Below are 23,131 nucleotides of genomic sequence, written 5' to 3'. Positions count from 1 at the left end.
GATCTATCAGAATTTTTTAAAAGATTTTATTTATTTATTTGAGAGAGAGAGAGAAGACAAACAGGGGGAGGGGAAGAGGGAGAGGGTGAAGCAGGCTCCCTTGACCTGAGCCAAAGCAGACGCTTAACCAACTGAGCCACCCAGGAGCCCCACCAGAATCATAAATGCATATACTCTTTTTAAAAAAATTTTTTTGACTTAAATTCAATTAATTAACATATAATGTATTATTTGTTTCAGGGGTACAGGCCTGTGATTCATCAGTCTTGTATAATAGCTAGTGCTCCTTACAACACATACCATGTTCTCTTTGACCAGCAATTGCATCCTGAGATCTTACTCTACAGGTAAACATGCACACACAGGCAAAGACATGTAAATGAAGACAGCCGCACAAAAGGCAAAAAAAAAAAAAAAAAAAAACAACCCTAAATGATCTTGAATGGTCACCAATAGTGGACTGATGACATAAGGTTTGGTTCGTATTCATAGGTGACTACTATGTGGCGCCTGGAAAAGAAACGTGCCAGTGTCATATATCTTTTTAGTGCAGGAAGCATAAAAGCAATAGAAAAGAAAACGAACCCATTTGTTGGCAATAAAACAAAACAAAACAAAAAAAGCAGGCCAGGGAAGGAAGGAAAGAAGGAAGGAAGGAAAGTAGAAAGGGAGGGAGGGAGGGGGGAGGGAGGAAGGAAAACAGATAAACAGAGAGACAGAGGAATAGAGAGACAGGCAGAGGAGGCTATGTGTGCAAACCATCAAGAAACCGCATGAGAGACTGGACTCTGGGAAACGAACTGAGGGCTTCAGAGGGGAGGGGGGTGGGGAATGGGATAGACCGGTGATGGGTAGTAAGGAGGGCACGTATTGCATGGTGCACTGGGTGTTATACGCAACTAATGAATCATCGAGCCTTACATCAGAAACCGGGGATGTACTGTATGGTGACTAACATAATATAATAAAAAAAAACATTAAAAAAAAAAAGAAAAGAAAAGAAACCGCTGGCAGGAGGGCCGAGGAGATCAGTAGGCTTACTTTTCACAGTACCTTTTCACACTATTAAGGGAAAAAAAAAATGACCATCTGCACACATTACTTTTTCAATTTAAAAACTAGCTAGGTTATAAAGATCATGTTGGCATCACTCAATGTCACACTCAAAAGGATTCTGCGTAATAGTGATGTAAGTAAAACAATAAGATTTTTCAGTCTTGTTTGGTTAATGCTTTTATTACTTCAAGGTATAAAATTTTAAATAAATTCCCAAAATAAAAAAATAGTGACTCAACAATCCAGAAGTGAGACAGGTTTAATTGAGAATAAGCTTTTCAACTTAAGCCTGTACTTGATGCATGAATAAGTATTTTATTTTGAAAAGATGGCCTAGAAAGACAGCTTGGGAAGGTTAAGCTCATTGGTAGCGGTTACCACTCCCTACCCATCCCCAACAATGTATTCAAATTCAATGCCAAAAGTTACTTATTAAACTCAAGAGATATTACGCCCTGGGAAAACTATTATAAACTTAGCCTGTAGGAGAGAACTGATCTCTTAATGAAATACAGAACAACTGTCTTCGAAAAACGAAAATGGGCAATCGTCATGTAAGTATTTATTGCCTTTGGGAGTCAAAGTTTTCGTTTTAGTTAGCATGTGGAGAAGTTTAAACTATGAAAGCACGATCGATACTTTCATAGTTATCATTGTGATTACTCTTTATTGTTGGTTTTCACAACAGCATACCGTGCTTTTAAAATGCACTTGCAATATACTTTTTTTCCATTAGCCAAAAATCTCTTAGGAGGGGCTAAAGAGATGTATTTAAAATGAGACAGTAAACAGTGGCCGGCACAGAGCAAGTGGGTAATATGCGTATGACTAAAGCTGTTAGTTGTGGCAAAGTTGCACAAAACCCCACCGACTGTGCCCATCGAGTTTTGTGGGAAAGACAGGTTCAGGTTGCAAATATCCACAGGCCAACGTAAAAGTAGTCCTACAAGGCTGTATATAACTTGGGCTGAAAGGTGAAACTATTCCAGTATTATTCCTAAGCAGCATCAAACATTCAGGTCTTTGCAGATATCTAAGGAATGCACTTAACACTTGTTCGTTGTTGTTGTTGTTTTCTGAAATGTCTAGGCCCGTGTGAATACTGTGTCTCTAAACTATGAATGACTAAAAACTCGCTCAAATACTGCCATTTGGAATCAGCTATGCACAAGGCAGGGCAGAGTTAACTCTTGGTTTTTTTAATATTGAAAAATATTTATCTAAACATTTTAATAAGGTCTTACTGCACCTCCTTTAGCTCCCCACAGCAAGAATGACCTATTCTGTGTAAACTAGGAACAAAGAGAGTAAAACTCCAAAATTCTCTGTACCATAACCTTGTTTATAAGGTTTTCTCCTTTGCTGTAAATTAAACTTGCCCTCAGTGGTTACAAGCCTACAAATAACTTCTTTGGGGAGGTGTCAAATTTCAAATCCTCTGGAGATAATTATTATTATTATTTTTTCGCTAGCCAAGAGCCCGCCATTCAGTATCTCTTCTCAGGATACCAAAGCCATAGCAGTTTAGGAAGACGTTTCATCTTCTGAGAGTCATCCCCATGAGGCAGCTGGCTTGTGTGAGTGGTCTAGCATTTTTATGTATTTCTTTTTTGAATCCTCAGAGCCAGTCTTACTCCCTCTCAGAAGGCAGTCAACAGTTGCCCAAAGGGGACATCCAACCCTCGGCAGCCGTGCAGCCTCTCGGCCACCCATCAGGGAGTGGACAGCCAGAGGCCCAACAGCCCGTAAGCACTTGATTTTCCCTCCAATCATAGGTATCACCGGGCTCTCTCGTGGGCCCAATGTTACTCACCCATGACTTGTCTTATCGGACCCTCCACAATGCTCCAGCCTGCAAATGTCATCCTCAGGCATTACTTCCAAGCAGGGAAGTCTTTCCCTGGAAAATGTCTGTTACAATGTTTGCAGCAAATGTAAAAAAGCGATCTAGGAGCTCCGCTTCCGTTCCCAACAGGATCCCCTTAATCTTGCCTTGCAATGGAGAGCGTAACGCTACAGTGTGGCCACTATGATATTTTAGAAAATGCGAACAGAATTTAACATGGCACTAGGAATGAATATGTTCTAAGACTGTGTTTCTAAATAAGTAAATGCAAAACCTTCTTAAAGGACAGAAAATCGTCCTGGTAATGACTTCAGTTGTTAACATTAGAAAGCAGCTCAAATATGTACAAATTTCAGACTATAATGCTTCTAGTTTTGGAGCAACTGCACAACCAAAACAAATCTATAAAACTAAATACCAGTAAAATCCAAGCTGAGAATGTGCCAACGAATGCGTGTTCCTGATTTAGTGTAATAGATGATGGTATTTTGCTGGGATGAAATGGCCACAGTCAATGTAAAAAATGGTCCTGATTGCTATAATGTGGTTTCTTTTGTGTTACAGCATGTGTCAAATATGATGTGACTTTTTAGTCCTGTTATAACGTTTCTCTATCCAAAACTGAGAAACTTCAGTTTGTAAGACTCCCTATCAAACAATCGGGACTTCTCTTGGCTAACGCGCATGACTTTTGTATTAAACCTACCTCCCTCTGTTCTCTATTCTTTTATCATTGGCTTGCAACAATTAAAATACGGCTCTCTGGCATATATACAATCATAAATAGAGACACAAATGTAGGTGTTGAAATCGTGTGCTAGCCCTTGGTCGTCGTGATGATTTAATATGCTTTACATTCGTTTTTAAGTTATTACCAGCAAGCAGTAAACACAGATTTTAAAAGCCCACTAGGAAAGTTACAAATTCCCGAGGATAAGTCCATGGCCCTGGACCCACAGACAACGGCTTGACAAACAGAGCCAGTAGGATATTGGCCAGGAAATTACATTTTCCAAGGCACTGTGATACAGAGGCCTTCTTAGCCAATTCTGAAAACTGAAAATTACTTTTTTTATTTTGTGCTTTCCCCCAGTCCTTTTGCTGTCATTAATGATTTCTCCCAACTGAAGACACAGTGCTTGTGACTAACCTATTTGGAGTAGTAATAACCGAGATAAGGGGTTACTATCGTTTGCTAAATCACACGGTGTTCAGAGTTTGCTTAGCCTAGAGGACATGTCCTTGTGCTCAATGAGCTTTGTGCATCAACAGAAAAATAAGATCCACAGGAAAATCTGCTTCGGTTTAGCAAGATGACTCTTCTATTCTCTTGCATGGGTTGTTTTCAGGAGAATCGCTCTCTGGAGGAAAATACCGAATTGAGATCAATAGTGAAATCCCTTTGCCATAACAGTATGGCCGCAGAGTATGGGCAGAGCAATAGGGAAGGAGCAAGATTTAGGGGAACAGTGGACAAATGTTGAAATAATCACAAACTCAAGAGGACTTACGCTTTCTGGAAAATTATTTGTACTGATGAACAGACACTAGGACTGACTTGCCCTGCTGTTCCAAGGGCGGTCTCTGGATTAGTAGCAGCATCTACGGTACCTGGGTGTTTGTTAGACACGCAGAAGCCCAGGCCCAGGAAGCCTTCTTGAATCAGCTGCATGTTAGCGAGCCCCTCTAGCGATTCTTATGCGCAGGACAGTCTGAGAAGCACTAGACTCGGGAACAAGTTCTCACCCGTGCCTGGAATCACCTGCAGTTTTAAAAACCACTGAAGCCTGAGCACCACAGCCAGAGCGTCTGAATGAACTGGTCTAGTGGTTGGCCTGAGCACTGGGATTTGCAAATGCTCCCCAGGTGGTGCTAACTGTGCCGCTGAGTCTGAGAAACATTGAACTGGAGCGAAACGCTCTTCTTCCAAGAACAGATCAGCATACCACCGATGAAAGCAGGTGTCACTGAAAGCGCCCATAAGCGAAAACCGACTTGTCAATGTTAGAACATCTGCTCAGCGATCTGCTACGGTGTTTGTGAACATGCCACATTTATGACTTGCTTGTGCCAATATTTAGCCAACATAAATCTTCGTCGAAAATGGAAAACAGTTTGGGACTTGCAGGAGGGGAACAGGCAAGCTCAGATGCAGGTGGGTTAGGAACACCCAGGAACCAAACAACAGGTGGGACTCGGTCCAGATGCCCGAGAAAAGAAGGTAGGCTCTGGAGGCAAGGAAAAATGTGACTGGGAATTTGGAGCAAAGTATGGTTTCAACTAAGAGTGTGCCTTCAAGTGTGATCCCAAAGCCCAGAGAGTTAGTGAAAGAAACCAAGCAGAAATCAGCCTAGACCATGCAGTCCTACCTCTCCTATCAGGCCATCATTTATCTCAGAAAATTAGTCCTTTGGAACACCCCCATGGCTCTAGGAGGAAACAAAAAGGGCCTCTAAAGTCTAAACATCACATGCACTAAAGCATACCTACTTCATTTAAAAACAAACCTCCCACTCAAAGTTGGCTGTATTTTATTTTATTTTTTATTTAAATTCAATTAGCCAGCATATGGTACATCATTAGTTTCAGAGGTAGAGTTCAGTGATTCATCAGTTGTATATCACACCCAGTGCTCATCACATCACGAGCCCTCCTTACTGCCCATCACCCAGTTACCCCATCCCCCCACCCATCTCCCCTCCAGCAACCCTGAATTTGTTTCCTAGAGTTAAGAGTCTGTCATGGTTCATCTCTCTCTCTGGTTTCTTCCCACTCCGTTTTCCCTCCCTTCCCCTATGATCCTCTGCACTGTTTCTTCTATTCCATGTATGAGTGAAACCATAAATAATTGTCTTTCTCTGATTGACTTATTTCGCTCAGTGTTATACCCTCCTGTTCCCTCCATGTCAATATTAATGGTATGATTTCATCCTTTTTGATGACTGAGTAATATTCCATTGTAGAGATAAACCACATATTCTTTATCCATTCATCCGTCAATGGACATCTCGTCTTTTTCCACAGTTTGGCTATTGTGGACATTGCTGCTATAAACATTGGGGTACAGGTGCCCCTTCAGATCACTACCTTTGTATCTTTGGGATAAATACCTACTAGTGCAATTGCTGGTTCATAGGTAGCTCTATTTTTAGCTTCTTGAGGAACTGCCATACTGTTTTCCAGAGTGACTGTACCAGCTTGCATTCCCACCAACACTATAAGAGGGTTCCCCTTTCTCCACATCCTCATCAACATTTGTTGTTTCCTGACTTGTTCATTTTAGCCATTCTCACTGGTTTAAGGTGGTATCTCATTGTGGTTTTGATTTGTATTTCCCTGATGGCTGGTGATGTTGAGCATTTTTTCATGTGTCTTTTTGTCATTTCTACGTCTTCTTTGGAGAAATGTCTGTTCACTGTCTTCTGCCCATTTCTTGACTGGATTATTTGTTTTTTGGGTGTTGAGTTTGATAAGTTCTTTATAGATCTTGGATACTAGCCCTTTATCTGATATGTCATTTGCAAATATCTTCCTCCATTCCATAGGTTGCCTTTTAGTTTTGTTGACTGTTTCCTTTGCTGTGCAGAAGCTTTTTATCTTGATGAAGTCCCAATAGTTCATTTTTTCTTTTGTTTCCCTTGCCTTTGGAGGCATGTCAAGCAAGAAGTTGCTGCGGCTGAGGTCAAAGAGGTTGTTGCCTGTGTTCTCCACTAGAATTTTGATGGATTCCTATCTCACATTGAGGTCTTTCATCCATTTTGAGTTTATCTTTGTGTATGGTGTAAGAAAATGGTCCAATTTCATTATTCTGCACGTGGCTGTCCAATTTTCCCAACACCATTTGTTGAAGAGACTTTCTTTTTTCCATGGATAGTCTTTTTTTTTTTTTTTCCTTATTTGACAGAGAGAGATAGCTTAAGACGGACAGCACAAGCAGGGGTGAGGGGTAGGGGGAAAGAGAGAAGCAGGCTCCCTTCTGAGCAACAAGCCCAATGTGGGGCTCGATCCCAGGACCTTGGGATCATGACCTGAGCCAAAGGCAGATGGTTAACCGGCTCAGGAACCCAGGCAGCCCTCCACTGGATATTCGTTCCTGCTTTGTCGAAGATTAGTTGACCATAGAGTTAAGGGTCATTTCTGGGTTCTCTATTCTGTTCCATCAATCTACATGTCTTTTTTTTTTGTGCCAGTACCATACTTTCTTGATGATTACAGCTTTGTAATATAGCTTGAAGTCCAGAATTGTGATGCCACCAGCTTTGGTTTTCTTTTTCAATACTCCTCTGGCTGTTTGGGGTCTTTTCTGGTTCCATACAAACTTTAGGATTATTTGTTCCAACTCTGTGAAAAATGTTGGTGGTATTTTGATAGGGATTGCATTGAATGTATAGATTGCTCTGGGTGGCATAGACACTTTAACAATATTTGTTCTTCCAATCCATGAACATGGAATGTTTTTCCATTTCTTTGTGTCTTCCTCAATTTCTTTCATAAGTGTTCTATAGTTTTTAGAGTACAGATCCTTTACCTCTTTGGTTAGGTTTATTCCTAGGTATCTTATGGTTTTGGGTGTCTCATTGTTAGTGTATAGAAATGCAACTGATTTCTGTGCATTGATTTTATATCCTGCTATGTTGCTGAATTCCTGTATGAGTTTTAGCAATTTTGGGGTGGAGTCTTTCGGGTTTTCCACATAAAGTATCATGTCATCTTCGAAGAGTGAGAGTTTGACTTCTTCTTTGCCGGTTTGAATGTCTTTTATTTCTTTTTGTTGTCTGATTGCTGAGGCTAAGACTTCTAGTACTATGTTGAACAGCAGTGGTGAGAGTGGATATGTGTGTCATGTTCCTGACCTTAGGGGAAAAGCTCTCACTTTTTCCCCATTTAGAATGATATTCACTGTGGGCCTTTCATATACAGCTTTTATGATATTGAGGTATGTTCCTTCTAGTCCCACACTGTGGAGAGTTTTAATCAAGAAAGGATGCTGTATTTTGTTAAGTGCTTTTTCTGCATCAATTGAGAGGATCATATGGTTTTTGTCCTTTCTTTTATTAATGTGATTTATCACGTTGATTGATTTGCAGATGTTGAACCACCCTTGCAGCCCAGGAATAAATCCCACTTGGTGGTGGTGAATAATCCTTAAATGTACTGTTGGATCCTATTGGCTAGTATCTTGGTGAGAATTTTGGCATCCATATTCATCAGGGATATTGGTCTGTACTTCTCCTTTTCGGTGGGGTCTTTGTCTGGTTTTGGGATCAAGGTTATGCTGACCTCATAGAATGAATTTGGAAGTTTTCCTTCCATTTCTATTTTTTGAAACAGCTTCAGAAGAATAGTTATTAATTCTTCTTTAAATGTTCGGTAGAATTGCCCTGGGAAGCCATCCGGCCCTGGACTCTGAAAGAATTAAGATCAACAAACCCCTAGCCAGACTTATCAAAGAGAAAAGAGAAAGGACTTATCAAAAAGAAGAGAGAAAGGGCCCAAATTAATAAAATCATGAATGAAAGAGGAGAGATTACAACCCACACCAAGGAAATACAAAAACTATAAGAACATATTATGAGTACCTATATTGGCTCATAGGCATTGACAAATTAGGCAATCTGAAAGAAATGGATGCATTCCTAGAAACATATAAACTACCAAAACTGAAACAGGAAGAAATAGGAAACCTGAACAGACCCATCATCAGGAAACGGAAGCAGTAATCAAAAATCTCCCAACAAGCAAGTATGGCTGTATTTTAGACACAGTCACACAGTCTTGGCTTTGGAGGGTTTCTTGTCTATGGTAGATAAAAAGCAGTCATTCTAAAGACGTGGGGGAAAGGCCATCAAGGACAAATACACAGATGGAAGGAAGAACATACAAACCAAAAAATTGACACAAGAGCTTTAAAGCTGTAGGAGCCCGGGGCCCCTTGGTGCAGGGGCTGGAACCCGGTGTATATCCGCTCTGCTGCAGAGCAGCAAGAACCAAGACTCCCCGTGATGGTGGACTAACTGGAGGTTTCAAGGCAGCCTTCTGAAAGGATGCTGATGATCACTGATGTTCCTCAAGTGCTTGCTAGACCGTGAGCTGCTCTGGGGGCACGGGCTGTGTGCATGAAGTTTGAGCCCTTCACCCTACCAAGCACTCCACGCACATGTGTCCCTCAGTCCTCACACAAATCTGTGAGGGAGGTAGTATTATTATCCCCCTTTGAAATCTGGGGGAAATGAAGCAAGGAAAGATTAGACAATTTGTCTACTGAGGGGTGAAACACAGATTGGGATTTAGTTAGAAGTTCTTCACACAGTGCCTCGGGCTCACATTATGCCAACCAGAAGCTAACCTACTAGGGTTTCTAAAACTATTGAACTGGATCATTATCTTCTCTTTATCTGCATCCCTGAACTTCCTTCTTGCTCCCTAACCCCCCAGGCTGGATTCGATGCTCTTCCTCAGTGCTTTCATGCTATTCTGCACATAATGCCATTGATTTTAGAGCTATCTGTTCACACATCTCCCCCACACTGGACTGATTCTCACTGGGGGTAGGACTGTGTCTTGTATACCTTTGTATCCCCGTTACAAAACCCTGTTACATTGTCCCCATTACAATGACACAAAACCTGGCACATAGCAATGGTCAATAAAAGTTAGATGAATTCATTACATTTTCTAGATAAGCCTTACTCAAACGAATGTTTTGCTCAGTTGGAGTCCAAATCCCTATGACTAGATACACCCCTAAACCAATGTGTGAATAAGGTCCTTGTATCTATATTTTTAGAAACTCCCCAAGTGATTCTAATGGACCCAAAGTTGAGAGCCAGGGGTCTAACACCAGGTGTTCCTTTAGCGCAGGAATGTGCCCAAATGCGGTCCCCAGACCATCATTGAAATAACCTAGGATCTTGTTAGGAATGCAGATCATCAGGCCCTACTACAGATCTACAGAATCAGAAATTCTGGGGCTAGGGCCCAGCAACTGCAGCTGAATATGCCCCTCCGGGTGATTCTGATGTTTGTGCAAGTGTGAGAATCAATGTTAAAGCAAAAGTCTCTCATGGGCCTAGTCTGGAGCTATGGTCCAGCTTTGACTATGAACTACTCCCATCACTCAGCCTGCAGAGATGCCTGGATGATGGCTTTTAAAGCCGACTTAGCCCCACACCCTCCTCCAAGGCCTTTCACACAAATGCAACCCAGGGAACTGCCCCATTCTGCTGGTCCACCTGACCCCAGGCTGCACTCTCCCACCACTCGTCTTAGCACTGCACAGAGAAACGGCACCTCAAGAGTCCCTCCACTAGCAAAGAAAGGAAGCCACTCTTCATCCTTCCCATCAATTCAACTTTTAAAGAAAGTCCTATGGGGGTGCCTGGGTGGCTCAGCCATTAAGCATCTGCCTTCGGCTCAGGTCATGATCCCAGAGTCCTGGGATCGAGCCCCGCATTAGGCTCCCTGCTCAGGGGGGAAGCCTGCTTCTCCCTCTCACACTCCCCTTGTTTGTGTTCCCTCTCTTGCTGTCTCTCTCTGTCAAATAAATAAATAAAATCAAGAAAGAAAGAAAGAAAGAAAGAAAGAAAGAAAGAAAGAGAGAGAGAGAGAGAGAGAGAAAGAAAGAAAGAAAGAAAGAAAGAAAGAAAGAAAGAAAGAAAGAAAGAAAGAAAGAAAGAAAAAGAAAAAGAAAGACAGTCCTATGGGGGCACCTGGGTGACTCAGTCGGTTAAACATCTACCTTCAGCTCAGGTCATGACTCCAGGGTCCTGGGATCAAGTGTGCATATTAGGATGCCTGCTCAGCAGGCAGTCTGCTTCTCTCTCTCCCTCTGCCCCTCCCCTTGCTCATTCTCTCTCTCTTTCTCTCCCTCCCTCAAATAAATAAAATCTGAAAGAAAGGAAGGAAGAAAGAAAGAGAAAGAAAGAAAGAAAGAAAGAAAGAAAGAAAAAAAAAAAGAAAGAAAAAAAGAAAAAGAAAAAGGAAGGAAGGAAGGAAGGAAGGAACTTCTATAAGCCAGGTACCGTTTGAGGTTCTATAGATAAAAAGAGGAATAAAAGACCAAGTCTGTGCCCTTAAAAATGGCTCACAGTCTAGCAAGGGAGGCAAACAAATAAATAATGATAACGATGTGTGATGGGTGCACTAATAGAAACATGTCCAAAACTTGGACGGAGGAGGGAGTGATGCTGTGTGGGAGGAAAGAGTAGAAGAGGCTTCCTGACATGGAGAAGGGCATTCATCACAGTGCTGGAGTATGCACAGAAAGGTACAAGAAGGGTAGTGCTCCCAGAACCACAGCTTTCCACTCGCCAAAGCACTTAACCCATCAAGCATCACCCACCTGTGCAGCTGCTAGCCCCCCCCCCTCAGCTGGGAGCTTCTGCAGGGCAGACACTGCGACTTACCACGGCTCTATCTCTGGGGCTTGATACCTAACAGGTATGCCATACATATTTTTAATAGAAAGATCACTGGACAGGAGGCGATGACACAGATGTGCAGGGGTGAGACCCAAAGGCCCATGTTTGCTATGCAAAGTGTATTAGTACCCTTTGCTAATATGCAAAGTATCACAAACTGGGTGGCTTTTTTTTTTTAAGATTTTATTTCTTTATCTGAGAGAGAGAGAGAGAGTGAGAGCATGAGCAGGAGGAGGGGCAGAGGGAGAGGGACAAGCAGACTCCTCACTGAGTGGAGAGTCTGATGCAGGGCTTGATCCCAGGACCCCAGGATGATGACCTGAGCTGAAGGCAAACGCTTAACTGACTGAGCCACCCAGGCACCCCACAAATTGGGTGGCCTAAAACAATGGAAATATATTCTCTCAAAGTTCTAGAGTCTAAGGATTTGAAATCAAGGTGTTAGCAGGGCCACTGTTCCCTCTGGAGGCTGTAGGGAAGAATTCTTTCTTGCGTCTTTCAGCCTCTGGTGGCCCCAGGCATTGCATTCCTTGGCTTAGGGTGGGAGAAACCTAGTCTCTGCCTCTCTTTCACATGGCTTTCTCCTCTGCATGTGTCTCTGTTTTTCTTCTTCTTAAAAGGACCCCAGCCACTGGATTTAGGACCCATTCTAAATTCAGGATTATCTCATCCATGATCTTTACTAATTACATCAGCAAAGACTATATTTCCAAGTAAGGTAACATTCTGAGGTTCCAAGTAGACAAGAATCTGGGGGATACTATTCAACCTACTACACCAAGGAAATTGGGGTTTTTTGCTTTAGGCCAGTAGTGGTTTCTAAACTTTGTACATCGGATTCCTTTGGAAGGCTTGTTTAAACAGAGAGCTGGGCCCTATCCCCAGAGTGTCTGATTCAGTAGATACTCTAGAGCGGGTCCCAAGAATCTGTATTTCTCACAAGTTACCTGGTGATGCCGATGATGCTGGTCCAGGGACCACACTTTAAGAACCAGTATCTTAGGCAATAGAGAGGCCCTAACTGATCTCAGACAAGGCAATGACAAGGTCAGAGCTGCATTTTGGAAAGACCATGCTGGAAGCTGGTAGAAAACGTTTTGGAGAGAAACATGACCAAAGGCAAGTAAAACACTTGGAAGGCAGTGGCCCTGGAGAAAGATGATGAACCCCTGTTCCCAGCTAAAACAGTGGCAGTGGGATTGAAGAGAAGAGAACAGATTGGAAGGTCAAATAGATGTAACTGGCTGACTAACTGGACAGGTAGATGAGGAACAAGGAAGATTACAGAGTGACTCCCAGGTACCTGGCTTGTGTACCCAGGTGAATGGGATACATCCTGGGGATAGGGCAAAGTGGCAGTTTGCACAGTGTGAGGGTGAGTGTGGTTTTGGGATCTGTTGAATTTGAGATATCCATGGGATACCTGGATGTAATGCCTCGCAAGTAGCTGGATCTGAAACTCAAGAGAGAAGTCTGGGCTTGAGACAATTCGGGGAGTATGAACTCTAGTTGTTTCGTTTATCTTGCTTTCAGGTCAATATGTGGTTGATTACAAGTAGCAGACTACAGGATTAACAGTGGCTTAAATAACAGAGACATTTAATTATTAGCCGTCACACGAAGCTGAAAGGAGGGAACTCCAGTGTTGGTTCAGCAGTTCAGTCACATCATTAAGGACCCATGCCATGTCTGCCCTTCTATTCTGCCGCCCCTGGTCTGCTGGCAACAACTCCCCACATGGGTACAAGATAATGGTCTGGGTTTAAGTCCATGATCTCACACAATAGGATCACAAGTATGAAGGAAAGGGATAGAGAAAAAAGTGCCTTTCTTCTTATGTGCCACTCCCCTATCACTGAGAAAAATCTTTCTGGAAAGCCCCAAGCAGGCATCCGTTCAATCTCATTGACCAGAGCTGGTCAAAAGCTCATCCCTAGACCAATCACTGACCGAGGGGAAGAGGACAGCCATGAATTATGATTCATCCCTGGGGCTGGGGGAAATCTTGTCAACTAGCATGCTCTCTCTCAATCTTGCTCTCTCGCTCCCTCTCTCTTTCTTTCCATAAGCTGGCCTCATTCTCTCCCACTGAAAATGAACTTTTTCTATTTCCCAGTGGTGAGGGAAGCAAAAATTTTTGGTGAGAGGGAGGCACGGCCACAGATAGCTCAGGCGTCATCGAGAGGTCCATGGCCTCATGTAGCTCCAGATGAACAACATCAAGGAAAAGAGTATCTTTAGCTAAGCATCTGTAACACGTCAGGGAAAAATTCTGATTGGCTTGAGTCGTGTGCCTACTCCTTGGACTGTCACTGTGGCAGAGGTTGGCCTTACCAACCCTTAGGGTTTGGGGATATTGCTTTATCATTATTACTTTCTTATAACTATTATTTATTACTAAGAAATTAATCTTTCTTATAACTATTATTTATATTAATATAACTTTCTTATAACTATTATTTATATTAATATTACTATTATATTAATATTACTGCTGCGGCGACTATTGGATGGACTGAAATAGAGAGAGAATGAAGACCCAAAGATCAGATAGAAAGGCAGCCAAAAAATTCACCCTTCCTATAATGGGGGCTTGGATGGTTGTGGTGGGAATGAAAAAGAAGATAAAAATGTTTAAAAGAATTTTAAAGAAATAATTAATAGGCTTGGATCCAATGCATATTTAAACTCTTACCAGGGGAAGAATAGCATCCATTGTTTTGATTCTGATGCAGACAGAAATTTGCTAAAAGCAAATTTAGCTATTTCACCTTGTTTCCTTTTTAGCAAATCAAAACTTGTTCACATACTGTTGGTTATGCCCTCTACACAGCACCATTCGATGCTGCAAGGGCCCAGATCAGCCCCCAGCATTTGCTCTTTTCAATTCCATCTACCCACTTACCATTGACTCTTGAGGGTCCCAGAGTACACTTGCTTCTTTTTTTCCTCAAGCAATGAATCCCAAGTTTACACTCTCATTGAATTGGCAGAAAAATAGCCTTTGGCAATAGAAGAAGGAAATGGATAATTCTTTTCTAATGAGAAAAGTGCTTCATTTTCCATAACTCTTGAAGGCATGGTTCTTTTCACAGTTGAGGAATGGCCATCATCTTCCCACAACCACCGCATCCTCCAAGTTCACTTTCGTTGATGTAATACAGCAGTAATTGGATATCTGGGGGCTGAACACTCTTCAGAGGTTTCTGACTCCCAAAACAATCTGTGGACAACCCCAAGGCAGTCACTTTCCCCAGGACACAATCTTGTTTCCAGACAATGCATGTAATTCCACTTCTGGGAGAAACTCTGAGTTGTCCAGCCCAGCCCAGTACTAAAGGGACCCCAAGAATGAGTCAACCAAGGCTGCCGGTTGAGGCTCCTGCCAGCTGAGGCCATGGTGCCTACAATCATGATGCAGACCAAGAAGCAGAGGGTGAAGGCAGGCTTCTCACGGTGGACCGACTTTAACTCGGATTCTTCCTCCTAGTTACCTTGTCCCAGGACTCATCTTTCAGATTTATCATCTGGGTTTCTTTGAAATAAAACTAAGGGAAAAAAGACATCATGCTCCACTTCTAATCCTTCCTTTTATGTAACTACAGCAATTTGCTCTTTGTCACTGGGGACCTTGCCTGAGTCAGTACCTATGTGCCATTTGCACCAGCAGCCCAGCCTCTCAACACCTTTTAAAGAAACATGTTTATAGAATTGTTACAACCATTAGGCCAGGGTGGTAGACCCTCATTAAGTTAGATGTTAGCACAAATGACGTTGGAACCAGATAATTCTTTGTTGTGAGGGGCTGTTCTGTGCCTTGTAGGACGTTTAGCAGAATCCCTGATCTCTATGACCAGATTCTAGTAGTACTCCCCTTTTTATGACAATGTCTCTAGACATTGCCAAATGTCCCCAGAGAGGCAAATTTGCTCCTGGTTTGTTGACAATTACTTCATGAGACACAGACCTTAGCGAAAGCAAGACTATAGGGCTCAAGATGCCTCCATAATGTCTTTATCTGACTGAATTTCTATCAGCAACCATGCATTCCTGTCCTTCTGGCCCAGATAGTCCCTCACCCTGATTGCCTTTCTTATCACAGGATAGAGTCAACTCTTCTTCAAGATTGACCCTTGTCCTCCTGATGGTGACAACAGCAGCTGAGAGGCAGTGGTTTCCCCCCAAAGGCTATTAGCCCATTAGTAACTTCTGATATCCAGACTGAGAAGGGCTTTCCTACAGAAATACCCAGTATTGAGGCTGCTGAGCTACTGGTTTTTCTGCCTGGATGAGCAGTGCTCAACTGGAAAGTCACCAGTTGAAACATCATGAGTCCATTAGCTCCCCTCTCCTCCGTTTGGGTGTAGCCCCTAAAGGGACTGCCCCGTTTAGTCTCCCTATACCAGAGCTCAGAGCACAGCAGGTCAGTCACATTGTTTGTACTTCTGATTATATTGTCAGTATCTTTAGAAGTGACGGTGTCCACCACCTTAGGGCACTAGATATTGGAGGGTCCTAAGGTCAGATCTCCTTAGGGTCAGGTCCCAATCTTGCAGTCACCTTTGATAGGTAAATGTCACACCAACTTAATGTGTAACCCAGAGGGCATAGTCTGAGAAAGTTTATCTTTCTGGAAAATGACCTAATTATATCAATCTTCATTAAAAGATATTCTCAAAATGCCAACATACAAATAATCCCAAATTTAGAAGAAAGGTCATTTTTTTTTAATCTAAAAAGTTTCACTAATTTTTTTAAGAACACATTTCAAGATCTGATTCAAGTGGATGTTTTTCCTCTTTTCAGCCTTTTTTGCCAAATGATGCAAATATTCCTACCCATTTACAGTAATGGCCAAACATATATTTCATATATGTCACCTTAAAATTGCATCTCTGAAAGGATAGATAGATCAACAGCCAAACAGTTCTATGTGTTCTCAGCACCCTTCTAAGGTTAGCCAGAACTTAGGCAGCCTGACACACTACCTAGCTATCTGGTCAACCTCCTTGATGAACAGACCTCTGGAAAGGGTCCAAGTGGGAAGAAGACCTAAGAATGGAGGAATCAGCTTTGCTGTTAGTCAGTGTGACCATGGAGAATCCTAATGGAACAATAACTACACGGTGAAATACGAAATATTCTTATAAGATTGAAACTGTGTTTAAATAGACCCACAGAGAAAAAGGCAGTATATATGTTTTTTCTAATTAGCAGTTTTACTTCTTACTCTGACAAGCATTTAAGCAGATTTTGATTTAAAAAAAAAAGCAAGACTTAAAAAAAAACCCCAAATGTGTTATTCTAAGGAAGCCATGCCCAAGAAACAATCAACTTAATGAAACAATGTGCCACTAATCACCCAAGACTCATGTTTAAAGAGGTGAATGGCCACTCTGTTTTGTTTCAAATTGCCCATCAGTGTCTACTAAACATGTCTGTGGAAATACTGCCAGGATATTTCTGGCTCTGAATTCATGAACTTTAAGAGTACAATACTTTGCATTCACACTAATCAGTTTCAAAGTACAAATAAGTAACCACTTAGAGATAAAAGAGCATTGTCCTCAGGGAGGGGTCCAGATTTTTCCATAAGCAAGTAAGTGACCCTGGGCAAATGACTTAATAACTAGGCCTCAGTTTACCTGTAAAATGAGGGGACCTGTAAAATACATTCAATGTTTCCCAAACTTCAGACTTAAGTATGACCTTCGTGAATGTTGCCAAATACATGTGCCACCTGTTCTACTAATAGTTCTATTAAGTGTTTTCTTTAAATTCACTCATCCTTTTGACACATAAAAAATTTATCATAAAAAGAAAATTTATATGAGTACCATAAATGGAAAATCATTATCAGTTGATATAGGTAACTAAATGAAAGCAAAAGAGACTATATTAAATTCTAACTAAATACTATTGCCAGCTGAAGGCTCAGATTCTGTCATCTGTGTTCTGATAAAAAGATCTATTTGCATAAAGTAGAGAAGGGGTTGGCAAAATAGTTATTTCAGGCTTTGTGGGCCACACAACCTCTGTTACAACGATTCAACTCTGCCATTGAAGTGTGAAAGCAGCCACTGACTAAACGTATATGAGTGGGTTGGCTATGTTCCAATAAAACTTTGTTTATAAAAACAGTGGACAGGGGCGCCTGGGTGGCACAGCGGTTAAGCATCTGCCTTCGGCTCAGGGCGTGATCCCAGCATTCTGGGGGGTCGAGCCCCACATCAGGCTCCTCCGCTATGAGCCTGCTTCTTCCTCTCCCACTCCCCCTGCTTGTGTTCCCTCTCTCGCTGGCTGTCTCTATCTCTGTCAAATAAATAAATAAAAATCTTTAAAAAATAAAAAAATAAAAACAGTGGACAGGCTAGAATTTGACCATAGTCTGTAGTTTGCCAATCCCTGGGTGGAAAGAGTGTGAAGGACATACTATCACCAGGCAAAGAATGACTCAATCAGAAGAACTGAGAGAGAATTTAAAGATGAATTCCTTTTTTTAGTTGGAAAGTCCAAAAGATTTTAATATATTCACTGTCCCAAGTCACCCATTTTGAAAACCCTAGGCTGAATTTCTATGATAAACCTCTCCCCTTTATCTTTTGCTCCTTGAATAAAGTCTAGGATTTCTTACCTGTGTCAACCCTCAGCACATTTTTATGCTGTCTTTCTGATTCATTGGGATGTCAATGGGAAAGTTTCTAATCTTTGTCAGACCAGCACCCGGCTGCACATTGGAATGATTTGGTAAGTCTTGAAAATACTTACACCTAGTATATACCTATATCAGAGATTCTGATTTAGGAGGACCAGGATGGGACTCAGTCATTTATTTATTTTAAAACATCACAAATGATTCTAACGTGCATCCAAGTTCAAAAAGCTATTCATCTGTGTTTTGCTCAGAGCATCTTCCTAAGAGTCCACAGTTTTCTCCATAGGTTTTAATTCTAACAGCCCCCAAGCTATGGTTTGCTCAAACTATTCCAGACCTGAAAGTCTAAGGTATTCACTTTCATTTGTGTTTCCTGTTGAGCCTCCAGGTAGGGTCTGAATGAACTCTCTCGGGTGTCCTGGTTAAGTCTACTATTCCTTTTTTTCATTCTCTCTTCTTCATTACCCTAGGAGGCTTGACATCATTATCAGCTCAAGATGTCTAACTGGATAACTTTGCTCTTCCCCTCCTCTGCCCCCACTATTGCCACTGACCTCTGACATCGATACAAAGTAGAGTAAGGCCAAGATGCAAAGGAAAAGAGATGTGGTATATTCTGTCAGATACAAAGGAAGAAGATTCTTCCTCCTCTAGAAGGGAAGAGAAATGCCTCATGGCTGCAGAGAATTCAAATGAGCTTCCATTAATATATAAACATTTACCAAGTGCCTATAATGTGCCAGGCATTATGTTAGGTGCTGGAGATACGACAAGGAATAGGACGGGGTTCTTGGTCCCAAGAGGTTTATAGTCTAGGGAAGGAGATAAACTAGTGAATAAGTAATAATGTATCTTAAGGAGATCTGATAGAAATCTCTAGAGTGGAGTGTAAGCACAAAGGAGAAACTAGTGTGCTAGAGTATGTCTCACAGCCAGCTCTTGGTGGGGGTGGGGAAAAAAACCCCAATTTGTGCCAGAGGCCAATTTCCATAGCATAAATATGAAATCGCAGCTGATTTTAAGTTACTAACATGACCTCACTGAACACAGAGTTGGGAAAAGATGCTCACAATTGGCTCTCGAAAGCTTGCAAAGTCAGCTCCAGCTTGGATGGCAACCATTCTGGTTTACTTAGAACGTTTTAGCACAGAAAATCTCACATCCCAGGAAACCCTCAGTCTTGGGCAATCAAACAGTTGGCCACCTTAGGTCCCATACCCGATTGGCAGAAAGTCCTCAATCTTTCCCAAGAGGGTCAGGAATGGTTCCAGAGAAGAGATGAGGCTTCAGCAAATTCCCTTAAGTAGATAGATTCTCCCCTGTTGCCAGTGGACTCAATGGTGGGCAACCAGGTGTTTAAGAAACGGAGGAGCAAGAGACCAGTGCTGTCAATCCCCAAAGACCTTGGCCCTCCGAGGACTCAAGAAGTTACAGTGAGGAATCTGCTTGCAGTACCCCCCTCCTCCTTCCCCACTGAACACTGATGGACCCTTCCTACTAAGACAAATCAACCTAGATTCTGTCAGGTAGGGAGTAATGAGATTTTGCCTATGAAAATGTTTGACAGTTTATCAGGCTGGAAAACGGTCACCCAGAAGAATAAACATATTAGAAACTTTGGTCATCCTGCTGGTCTCCTGCTTTTCAGCTTTCAAACTGCCTCTGCAGTCCCCTGGCTAGGATCCCGCCACTACTCAGAGGGCAAGATGTTTTAGTAAAGAGGGAACGGGAAGGTTTGGGGCGAGATGGGGAAAGAGGAGGAGGAGGAAGTGCCCCGATAGCCTATTGGAAAAAGGCAAAAAAAAAAAAAAGCCAATTTCTCCCCTACCAGCTCTGAATCATCATAATGAAATCTCCCTGCCCAGAACTCTCAGGTTAGCTTTTTATATGGCTTTGCAGAGATATAATTGACATATAACATTACGTAAGTATAAGGTGTACAATGTGTTGATGTGATACACTTGCATATCGTAAAGTGATTGCCACTATAAGCTTAGCTAACACCTGCATTATGCATAATTACCACTTCTCTTTTGTGGTAAGAACATTTAAGATCTACTCTCTTAGCAACTTTCAAGTATACAATACAGTATTTTATTAACTAGAATCACATTAGATTCCCAGAACTTACTCATCTTATAACTAGAATTCTGTATCCTTTGATCAACATCTCCCCTTTCTCCCCACCCCCATTCTAGTCTCTGTTCTATTAAGTTTGGCTTTTTTTTAGATTCCACCTATATGTGGTATCATACAGTATTTGTCTTTCTCTATCTGACTTACTTCACTTAGCATTATGCCTTCAAGGTCTGTCCATGTTCTTGCAAATGACAGGATTTCTTTCTTTTTTTTTTTTTTAAGAGAGGGAGAGAGGGGTGGAGGGGCAGAGGGAGAGAGAGAGTCTTAAGCAGACTCCATGCCCAGTGCAGAGCCCGATGTGGGGCTCTATCTCACGACCCTGAGATCATAACTTGAACCGAAATCAGGAGTGAGATGTTTAATTGACTGAGCCATCCAGGCACCCTGACAGCTTTCCTTCTTTCTCGTGGCTAAGTAATATTTCATTTCGTGTGTGCATATGTGTGTGTGTGTGTGTGTGTGTGTGTGCACGCATGTATGTGTGTGTATATACGTGTGTACCATTTCTTCTGTATCCATTCATCTGTTGATGGACACTTAGGTTGTTTCCTTATATTGGTTATTGTGAATAATGCTATAGTGAATCACGTTGTTGTATTTCTTCTTCCCAAGATTCTGCTATGTAGGGCAGGTATTAGTCCTAATTCACAGATGAGAAGCAGAAACCATGATTCCGTTTGACTCGGAAGGATACTGACAACAGAATTGACAACACTGCATTTCCTGAATAGATGCTTTGCTCGCAGGGAGAGGCGGTCCATTTTGCCTTGCAAATAATGGTAGCCGACCTTCATTTCCATTTCACTTCCTACTGTCTCATCGCCAAGAACATTTCTTGATCTCACACCATGCAAGGGAGCCTTGGCTTCCCTGGTCAGCGGACAAATCACAGGTCTCAGCTGGCGTTTCTGTAAAATACTAGCATTCTAAGAGCTGGACTGAAAATATCTACCATCAAATTAAAAAATAATAATTTTGAAAGGGACAAAAAAGCTGTGGTTAACGAGAAGTCAACGGTAGAGGTTCTGGGTCCAGACTGTGTAGGTTTGAATTCCATCACTTAGTAGCTATGTGACTTCAGACAACTTACACGCTTTTCTGTTTTTGGTTTTCTCAACTTATAAGGTTTTTGTGAGGGTGAAATGAGTATTGTATGTAAATTATTTGGGCCAGGGCCTGGCACATACATAGTAAGTGCTTTGTATTTTGCTGTCATTCTCAATTTAAGTGGTAATCCGTTACATTTCTCTTCAACTCTTACTTACCTGTAAGTAAAAAACAGTTTCTGATTTAGGACAAAATTATGTAATCGGTTATTTTAAAGGTACCACACAAAGCAACACGTCAGGGGCTCGTTTGACACTCCATAGGAAGCAGGTCAAGATGGAAGGAAGTAATAAAAATAACACTGAGCACTCACCACGGGCCAAGTTTCCTGCCAAGCGTGTTTGATGCATGTCCTTGTAACAACCCATAAGATGTTGTTATCTTTCAGATGGAAAACAGAGACTTAGAAAGGGTAAGGAGAGAAAAATAGCATCATGCCAGGCTCAAGGGTATATTTCTTTGGGAGAATGGATACCTATGTGACCACAAGGAAGTCTCTTTCTGAAACTGATCTCAGTTTCCCCAAGTCTATAATGACTTTAAAATCTATACAAACCAAGGTTGGCCCAAATCGCCAACACTGGCTCAAGGCACCATAACTAGCAGTGGCAATGGTCATTGCTTACAATGGGGAGAATTCAGCCACGTGTGAGGCTCTCCCCAGCACAACCCTCGCCTGCGTCTACCCTCCTCTCTGCTTCAAAAGCCCAGGCCGCCACCCGGTTCTAATCCTGGTCCTCATTTTTAATCTCCTCAGCCTGCTCCCGATTTCATGTTGGCTCAAACAGCACCCTCATTTCGATCCACGTACAATGAGCTCTCTGCCCTCTGCTCTCCAGCACTTCCTCAGAGCCCTCCTGTCTCAGAGCCTGGATACCAAGCAACCACTTTCAAATATTTACCCAGCAAATTGCAGCGAGCCGAGGCTTCTGGGGAACTGCACTGGAAAGAGCAAACAATCAAAATGCCACTCCTATTACATTTTGATAATGCTTCAGGGTTTACAAGTGACCCCTACATCCTTATGTCACTGAGCACCTCCTACGTGCCACCAACCAAGCGCTCGCCATAATCTGGCACAGCACCCCCACTTGACTGCATCCAAACCTCACACTACCCACAAGCAGGTGCACCTCCACTTTAAACCCGAGACAACAAAGGCTCAGAGAGATGGGTCAGCTTGCCCAGGGCGGTCGTACAACCGGCGAGGGGCAAAGCATAACTGAATACAGTAGGTCCTACTCCCAAGTCCACGTGATGTCACTGTGTCTTGCTTAAATCAGTCATGTCTGTTCTGCAGCAGTTCAGTGGCAGGTCATAGGTAGGCGCACATGTACACAGACTCAGAGAGCATCATGCTCCGTCGCTCCCCGCAGTGTCCTTCCCCCACCTTCATCCCTCCATGTGTATGTATGGATGTCTGGATTTCACCTGTCTAACTCCCAGTCATCTTTCAAGAACCGGCACAAATGTCAACTTCTCCCTAAAAGTTCCTCCTCCTCCTCCCAGCTGTTTGCCCCCAAAGCGTGTGTCCTGTCGTAAATGCAACTGTCGTTGAACTGCTTCCTTGTTGGTTTCCCTGGGGAAGGACAGCACTTCATCCATCCAGTCCCCCTCACCTGGGGCAGCGCTTGCCACATGGCAGATCCTCACTACTTGTCTGCTGAAGGAAGGGGAGGGAGGAAAAAAGGAGGATGGAAAAAAGGGGGAAGAGAAAAAAGAGAAGGAAGCAGGGAGAGAGGGGGAACCGTTCCGAGGAAAGTCTAATTTGCCTGCGGCATATTGCTCTTTAATTAAATTCACATGTCTCTCGTGAGCAGTATATAATCATTTCCCAGTCTTGATGCTCTCCAAATAGATCAGGTCACCAGGACTGCTGAGTAGGAGTGTCCTTAAATAGGAGGACAC

General features: G+C 42.4%; 1 protein-coding gene across 2 annotated transcripts in view; it reads left to right on the top strand.

Moving 5' to 3' along the window:
• The first annotated feature begins 1,487 nt into the window (after positions 1-1,487).
• ANXA13 (annexin A13) overlaps positions 1,488-23,131 on the top strand; it is a 54,539-nt gene continuing 32,895 nt past the window's right edge. Inside the window, exons 1-2 of one of the 2 annotated variants that reach the window (XM_057308012.1) lie at positions 1,556-1,610; positions 2,679-2,801. In XM_057308012.1, the coding sequence (XP_057163995.1) occupies positions 1,596-1,610; positions 2,679-2,801 (138 nt within the window). In that variant the 5' untranslated portion in view covers positions 1,556-1,595. Of the gene's footprint in view, positions 1,611-2,678; positions 2,802-23,131 lie in introns of both variants that reach the window. The other variant, XM_048212656.2, reaches the window with a different exon arrangement.

This window comes from Ursus arctos, unplaced genomic scaffold (genome assembly GCF_023065955.2).
Source record: "Ursus arctos isolate Adak ecotype North America unplaced genomic scaffold, UrsArc2.0 scaffold_6, whole genome shotgun sequence".
NCBI lineage: Eukaryota > Metazoa > Chordata > Mammalia > Carnivora > Ursidae > Ursus > Ursus arctos.
This window is presented reverse-complemented; position numbering and strand designations above follow the sequence as displayed.